The 8,085-nt window shown below is 43.5% G+C and overlaps 1 protein-coding gene across 5 annotated transcripts; it reads left to right on the top strand.

Moving 5' to 3' along the window:
- The first annotated feature begins 72 nt into the window (after positions 1 to 72).
- On the top strand, positions 73 to 6,441 carry HNRNPH3 (heterogeneous nuclear ribonucleoprotein H3). Of its 5 annotated transcripts, none has more exons than XM_082054788.1 (10): positions 73 to 218; positions 1,492 to 1,628; positions 2,154 to 2,292; positions 2,842 to 2,984; positions 3,440 to 3,526; positions 3,873 to 3,991; positions 5,192 to 5,327; positions 5,595 to 5,675; positions 5,760 to 5,846; positions 6,137 to 6,441. In XM_082054788.1, exons 2-10 carry the CDS (start codon positions 1,511 to 1,513, stop codon positions 6,211 to 6,213), a joined length of 987 nt encoding a protein of 328 aa, XP_081910914.1. In that variant the 5' UTR covers positions 73 to 218; positions 1,492 to 1,510; the 3' UTR covers positions 6,214 to 6,441. The 5 variants fall into 5 exon arrangements, with proteins under 5 accessions (XP_081910914.1, XP_081910915.1, XP_081910912.1 ...); XM_082054789.1 differs by having other exon boundaries at positions 2,842 to 3,029; positions 6,102 to 6,441; XM_082054786.1 differs by having other exon boundaries at positions 74 to 218; positions 2,842 to 3,029.
- Positions 6,442 to 8,085: the final 1,644 nt, after the last annotated feature.

Below are 8,085 nucleotides of genomic sequence, written 5' to 3'. Positions count from 1 at the left end.
CCGCGTCCCTCGGCAGGCGCGCGCATGTGCCGGTGGCTGCCCCGCCCAGGCTGAGGAGCGCGGCGTAGCTATCGCGAGATTTGCGCGGCCGGGACGCCGACTTGCCCGTCTCGGTTGCGTAGGTTGCGAGCCTGCCGGCCGGTTGCAGGCGAGAAGGGGCTTCTTCTCCGGCAGAAGCTCCTGCTGGGGCGCGTCGAGGGGTGTGCGAGGGTCTTCTGGTGAGTGGAGAGGGGAGAGTGGGCTGAGGGAGTCCCGGCCGGGTCGCCTACAGGCAGGCTGACCGTCACAGCGGGAGCTTCGGCCCTGAAGCCGGTGCTGGGGCCGGTGCCTGCCTGCGGGAGCCGAGGGCAGCGGCGCTGCTGGAGGAGGGTGGGGGGAGGGGGCAGCGCGGCGCTGCTCCGCGGAGCCTCGTTCCCGTGCGCGGCCGCCATTTTGAGTGGTGCAGCTGAGGGCGGCGGCGGGCACGGGAGAGCGGTGTGCGGCGGCCGGGCGCTCCGGAGGGGTTGAAGTTGCAGGGGTGGAGGCCGGGCGGCTCCTCCGAGGCGGAGAGGTGGCAGCGGGGCGCGGTGGGGAGCCGGGCGGCAGCGGGGGACGCGGGAGTGGGCGGCCCTAGGGAGGCGCGGTAAATGGCGCCGGGGAGCGGGCAGCGGGTCAGGGCCGCGATGTCGGCGGTAGCCGGCGCCGTGGCTCGGGAGGAGGGTCACGCCGCGCCTGATGGGGGCGGCGGTAACCGTTCACTCGTTGTTGCGGCTTGGCGACCGCGCGGCCTTTTGTGGAGCGCTCCCGGTGCAGCCCCCTCCATTCACGCCCCCGCCCCCCCGCCGGCTGAGGGCGGTGCGCGCGCACCTGCCAACGCGCGGGAGCCGGAGCGCCGGCGCGAGCCGCCCCCGCAGCGCGGGCCCGGCGGCCCCGTCTCCGCCGCGGTGCCGGTGCGGGCCTGGCCGCTGCACCCCGGGCATCCCGGCGTGTCCCGGGGCATTGATTGGCATTCAAGGTAACGCAGCGGCGGTGTCTCCCGAAGGTGGGGGGAAAGAATAAAACCAAACCAAAAAAAAAGGAGCCTGGTGCTTTGTTTGCAGACAAAGAAAGGGCTTGTATTTCCACGCAGGAAGCGTTGCGTGTTCCTAACTCTTCTTCAGCTGTCATGCTTAAAAAAAAAGAAACAAAAAACCCCAAACACTAAACAACCCACAAAACTTAGAGGACGGATGTTCATTGTATTCTAAGTAAATAACGAGCTTTCTGTGCCGTGCCTGCCCACGTGCTGCCTGCCCTGCCTGCTGTGTCCCTGTCACTTCAGTGGCTTGAGATGTGTGTGCTGCAGATGCAAAAAGTACTGCTTTAAATACATAACAGAAGTAAAGCTCGTTATCCACAGTACCAGTTACCTGAAGAAAAACTACCAGATTGCCTTTGAGGGGAGTGACTTATGCATAGATGGGATCTCAACGTTTTTGCCTTTTTTTTTTTGTTTTGGTTTTGGTTTTGTAGGGTTTGATTTAAATAAAAGATGGACTGGACTGGAAAACATAACGGGCCAAATGATACAACCAATGATGGAACAGTGGTACGACTTCGAGGCCTGCCATTTGGCTGCAGCAAAGAAGAGATTGTTCAGTTTTTCCAAGGTACCTCTAGTAGAGTCAAAGTATAGTGACTTTTTTTGTATCTTTTACATGATGTTTCGCATATGTTAATTTGTAGTAGTTGTTAGTGGGGTGGGTGGGAAGGATTGTATTAAATTAGCTTAAGTAAGAATTATGCCCTTGAAATGAAGTATGAATAACCATAGATGTAGTAAAACACAATATGTGTCTAATTCTATCGAGGTGCTAAACATATTACACATATTGAGATAACATGAATGTTCGCATTTGGATCAGATAAATTGCTTGATGGGTAGCTATATTTTTTTCATGTAACATAGATGGGTGTATGTTTGCATAGTTTATAAACAGAAAAGAAATATGGCTAAATCCATAAATGTTTAATGAAAGATCATTGGCTTGTATTGTTGGGAGATGGGGGAAACAAGGTGGTTTTCTTTTTTTGTTGTTCTTGTTTAGATATGCTTTAAGTATTTGCTACAGATGGGAATGTTTCAGCCTTTAACACTGTTCCCCTTGATGGGGTTATTTGTCCTTGGGTTAAAGGGTTGGAAATCGTGCCAAATGGGATAACATTGACGCTGGACTACCAGGGGAGAAGCACAGGGGAGGCCTTCGTGCAGTTTGCTTCAAAGGAGATAGCAGAAAATGCTCTGGGGAAACACAAGGAAAGAATAGGGCACAGGTGGGGATGGAGAGTTTGGGCTGGTGTTAAATCTTTATTTTTGGGGGTTGTGGGTCAGTAATGCTTTTGGGGGGGTTGGGGACCATTATATGGAACTGGGTGTTTTTAAGAATTTTTCTAATGGATCCTAAGTTAACTTGGGAAATACAGTAGATTTGGGGGGTGGGGGAGACAGTATTGCTCTGGGTAGTTTGCTAAACTCAGAAAATTGTTTTGATCGTTCTTTTGTAGGGTAATTTGTGATAAATGCTACTATAGCTAGACATTGTTTTTCAACAGTATGTTTCTCATACTGGAAAGACAAATGCTTAATTTGTACAGCCAGTATTTTCACATAGTAATTTTTGCCACTGTAAAGTGTTTCAGATTTTTTTTTTAATACACTTAAGATTCTTACAGTTTTGAGGAGAAACTTAAGTTGTATGGTATGTCTAGTCACTTCTATTGGATTGTTCGTTTAGATCTAGAAAACGTAGTGTGGCCTTTTATAATATTCAGACAGCTTATGCATGTATTCTTATTGGTACCTTGAAAATCCTCTTTTATTAGATATATTGAAATCTTCAAAAGTAGTAAGAGCGAAATCAGAGGATTCTCTGACATGCCAAGAAGAATGATGGGACAACAACGACCTGGACCATATGATAGACCATTAGGAGGAAGAGGGGGTTATTATGGAGCTGGGCGTGGAAGTATGTATGACAGAATGCGTCGAGGAGGTGGTGGATATGACGGTGGTATGTTTATCTAATGAATGGAGGTTCTGTTGTCAGTGTCATGTTTCTGACATTTTAGTCAAGAAATACAGAAATGGCAGTAGCTGCAGTACCTGTTAGGTTTGACACATTTTTCTCAAAATTTTTTTACTTGTAATGTGTCAAAAAATGTGGCTTACTTAAGATTAATGGAAATAATAAGGGAACTGTATATTCAGCAGAATTTGATTTCTCACTTGCATGTTTCAGTCTTTTTATTACATAAAAGGAAATTTGCATTTGCATTCTATTCAGAAATCCAGGTCTAACAGTCTGTAGAGGCTGTTGGGAAACTTCTGGGTGCCACAGGCTGAAAAACTGACTCTTGTGCATTGCTCTGTGAATTTTGAGTGGTAATATAATCATTCTGTCCTTTCTCTCTATTGGCACAGGATATGGTGGCTTTGATGATTATGGTGGCTATAATAACTATGGCTATGGAAATGATGGCTACGATGACAGAATGAGGGATGGCAGAGGTAACTTTTTTTTTTTTTCATAGTTTGTTTACAAATATTTTCTTATTATTTGAATTGTAAGACACAGTATTTCCAAGACAGAAATAATAGTTATCTTTACTAGGTTATTTGTAAAGGATGAAGGTTGTTTAAAAGGAGGGGGCGGGAATTGGGGAATCTTGGGAAAAGGTAAATATATTGCTTAAGTTATCTTCTGGTTATTAAATATTTGGGTTGGTACATGGGAAGTGTGAACATTGTACATTCAGTATAAAGTCCATGCTTTCAGAAGAAAGGTAGTAACGACTTTTCTGGCTGTTCACAATGGACTCAGAGGTGCATGGTTTTGTTTTGGGTTTTTTAACAGGCATGGGAGGACATGGCTATGGTGGAGCTGGAGATACAGGGTCAGGTTTCCATGGTGGCGGTCATTTTGTTCACATGAGAGGACTGCCCTTTCGAGCAACAGAAAATGATATTGCTAATGTAAGTACAGTGGGAAAAGAGGCTTTCTAGTGCTGAGAGTTGGCTTGTTCTTGTCTCTCCTATTCCAAACTCAGTTAAAGTTCTCAAACAAGTGATTGTTAGCTCTGGTATATCTGCAAACTCAAGTCACAGCCCTTTATGTGAGTTTGGCAAAGCTTAGTAGTAAACGAGCTTTTACAAAGGTAATGTCTGAGGTAAGACTACTGAAGAAGTCAGCCAAACTGTATTTAACATTAATCTCCATACTCTCTGCATTTTCATTTCCATAAAAGTTGCATTGGAGAGAGAATTGTTGTTGCAATCAGTATCCTCATTTTAAGGCTTTCTGAAGTTTACCTGAAGAAGAGCAATAGCAGATGTGAAACTTTGTTGTGGTTTGTGTATTTGTATGTTGATCTGAGACTTAATTAAGGAAGGACAGGGTGGGAAGACTGTAGGGAGCTGTGTTCAGTTACTCAAAAGAGATCAGGGTGGCAGATAAATGCACATCTACAAGATTTTGACACTACATTCTTGTGTCATTATAGATGAGTTTGTAGGAGAAAAAGTGTTTCTGGGATATAAGGCCTGGTTTAAACACAGCCTCTCATCAGTCTGTTTTCTTTAGTCTAAAGACTGAGAACAAGGGCCAGACTACAGGCTTTGATTCGGAGTGTGTTATTGCAAATTGATGAGTAGTATGTCAATAGTATATCAGGGGTTTGTTTGCACAAGCTGCTTGGGAAGAAGGCTGTTGGTCAGAAATACCACTGGATCTTGAAGTTCTGTAGCTAGAAAGACAGTCATCTTTTTTTGAATTCCATTAAAATGTCCCTGCTTTGAGAAATCTATTTGTCTCTGCTTCGTCAAAACCAAAGTAATTATTTTCCTTTTCCAGGATGGCATCATATAAGAACTTGTTATTTACAGTGAAGTGTGTTGGCAGGAATTTTTGTTTGTACCTTTGCTTTTAAAGAAAGCTCTGTAAGCTCTGGAGCTGGAGCTCTTCAAGTTCTGTAATAATAATAATAATAGATTTTAAGTGTAGATTGACGTAGTGTTGAAGGTCCATTATTACTAAGTAATACTTTGGAAATTAGTCATTACATTTATGTGGTAGGATGAGATGAAATTAACGTGGTGCTCTGCTAACTAAGGGGATGAAAAAAAAGTACCTGCTTGAATTCTGCATTAATGTGACTTTGTTGTTGTTTTTATTAGTTTTTCTCACCATTGAACCCTATAAGAGTTCACATTGATATTGGAGCAGATGGAAGAGCCACAGGAGAGGCAGATGTGGAATTTGTAACACATGAGGATGCAGTAGCTGCCATGTCTAAGGATAAAAATCATATGCGTGAGTATAGTGTTGCCTCGCAGCTTTCATTGGCCAAGCTTTAGTAGGGTATATAAGGGTAACCTGCATGTAAGGGTTTAGACTGCATTTAACTTAAGTTGTTGTGCAGTAAATACACAAATCAGATTAAGACTTTTTGCTGTTTATTGCATTTCAAACTCACTTTTTGTGGGCTTCTGTTAGTTGTAAGGTGGGGTTTTTGGCTTTGTAGCTCTGTGTTTCTGGTTTCTGAAAGAAAATAATAAAGGCTTTTTTTGTTTCCTACAGAACATCGATATATTGAGCTATTCCTGAATTCAACTGCTGGAGGTGGTTCTGGCATGGGAGGCTACGGCAGAGATGGAATGGGTATGCATCAGCCCCAGACTGAGCTGACGCTTTGCCAAGTCTGGCGAGTTCCCAGCTTGTAACGATGCGCTTTCTGCTTTTCAGATCAAGGTTATGGCTCAGTTGGTAGAATGGGAATGGGCAGCAATTACAGCGGCGGATATGGAACCCCCGATGGCTTGGGCGGATACAGTAAGTAAACATTGTTTTATACTCTTTTTGTGGAAGTATTGCTGATGTCTGTCTTGGACAGATGATAGGGAAAGGGCGGTGGGCTTTGTGCTGGGAGGAGGGGGAGGTGGTTTAATTGAAACTGTAAATCACTTGGGGTTTTCTGCATTTTGCTACTGCAGCAAATGCTTGTTTACAATAATTGTGTTATTTTAGTATAAGTTAAGTCATCTTCAACTGTTCCATATTACCCATCACATTTTTTCTTTTTTCAAGGTATGTATGCGTGACCTTGTGTCAATTGTTTGCAGGTCGTGGCAGTGGAAATAGTGGAGGATACTATGGGCAAGGCAGTATGGGTGGAGGAGGATGGCGTGGGATGTATTGAAGGATATAGCCTTGCTTCTGCAAAACATCTGGAAGAAACAGTCTCTGGTCTACTAGACTTTCTTACAAAATTTAATTTCTTTTGTATTTTAAGAACTTTATAATGACTGAAGGAATGTGTTTTCACAATATTATTTGGTAAGCAACAGATTGTGATGGGAAAATCTGTTTTCTGTAGGTTTTATTTGTTGCATACTCTGACTTTAAATAAATTTTTATATTCAAACCACTGATGTTGATACTTTTTATACTAGTTACTCCTAAGGATGTATTACATATTCAAGACTACAGTCGGTTTAAGGTGTTGTACTATGGTTCAATAAAGGTGGTTGTACTGTAACTCCTATGAACACTGATTCAGTTCTATGTAATCTTGGTGTAGTGAAAGAGTTTGAAAAATTCACTTGTTTAAGGGAAAAAAGGTAGATGAATAGAGTAGTTTATTGGGTAATAAATACTTCCCAAACCCTTTTGCTAAGTTGTATGTAACAATTTCCAACATGGCATACAGTTGTGGAGGCTGAAAGTCGTGGTTGCAGCTTTCTGCCTTGTGCTGCCAGAGTCCATCATCATCTTCAAATGCACAACTGCCTCAAGGAGCAGTGCCCAAGGTTTGTTCCTCCACCAAACCAAGCCAAAAAGTTTATTTCCACGCTTTGCTGTAGAGCTCTTGATCCTGCATTTTGCACATGTAACTTGCAAAGCAAACTAAAACTCTAGCACAGCTTTTGGCGAACATGGAATAGGTGAAGTACTAGTTCATTTGAAGCTAGCAACATAGTGTTGTTTTCACAAACACTGCTCTTGGGAAGAGTGGGGAATTTGGAAGAAAGATTTTCTTTCATGAAACTTACATTTAAACATGATTCAGCCTTTGCTTGTACAGAGCTGATTCATCTGTCATTTGTTCAAAACTTGACAAGTCACCATATGGATGAGCTCATTACAAGCAAAGTATTTCTAAAATCTAAGCCAAATACTTGTTAAATAATACAACCCAAACATGTCGATAAAACTTACTGTGCATTTGTGACATGTAAGAAAAGTAAGAAACTATTGTTTGAAGACACTTAACGTTACCTGATGTGTAATGAAAGGTATTTATTCTTCTGAGCCAGTGTGACTTCCCAAATTAACTGCTTTGTCCTCAATGCCTCCCTTAAAATGTCAAATGTGATCTTGGGTATTGAAAGTCTGTCACCTGTTTTGCTAGTACTGTGTTATATATGTAATAAATGTCTTCTTGTGGGAGAGGCGAATGGAGTTTATTTCACTAGAGAGTGTGTTCTTGTGTCACAGTGACTGCGAGTAAGAGCTGAAAGGGTAGCTGGCAGGGGAAGCTTTCCCAGTGCTGAGTGTCCAGAGTAGGAAGGGGAGGGAAGATGAGGTTGTTAATACAGGTGATACACAGAGCTTAGTTTTAACCTGGTGCTCTGAAAAAGCAGTGGGCTCTTAAGTCTGTTGCTGAAAAAGCTTATGTGTTTTGTACAACTGTGATGACAAAAGTCAGAACAAGAGTTAATCCAGTTGCAGGAAAAAAAACTTTACAGTGAGGTAGAGGACATGTACATTTAACAGAAGGATGTTTTTTCTATCAGCATAGCAGGCAGCTGTAAAATACTGTAAGCTCTGTACCGCCTGTGCACTCAGGCGGATGTTGTGTTCAGGAAGGAACACAAACACCTGTGTAACACCCACCTTTTCAGAGCTGGCTGGGAGTTCTGCTTCCAGCTACTTTGTGTGACCAAGCAACCTGCAAAAAGTGCACTGCAGAGTGAAATTCCATGTACAGGACAGCATGCCCATCAGCCTGTCCTGTCCTGTCCCTGCACAGTGACACTTTGCCCTGTAATGAGCAGCATCCAGCACTGAA

The sequence above is a fragment of the Streptopelia decaocto genome (genome assembly GCF_964273445.1).
Source record: "Streptopelia decaocto genome assembly, chromosome: 5".
Lineage (NCBI taxonomy): Eukaryota > Metazoa > Chordata > Aves > Columbiformes > Columbidae > Streptopelia > Streptopelia decaocto.
The sequence above is the reverse complement of the archived record's forward strand: the minus strand, read 5'-3'. Positions and strand labels throughout refer to the sequence as shown.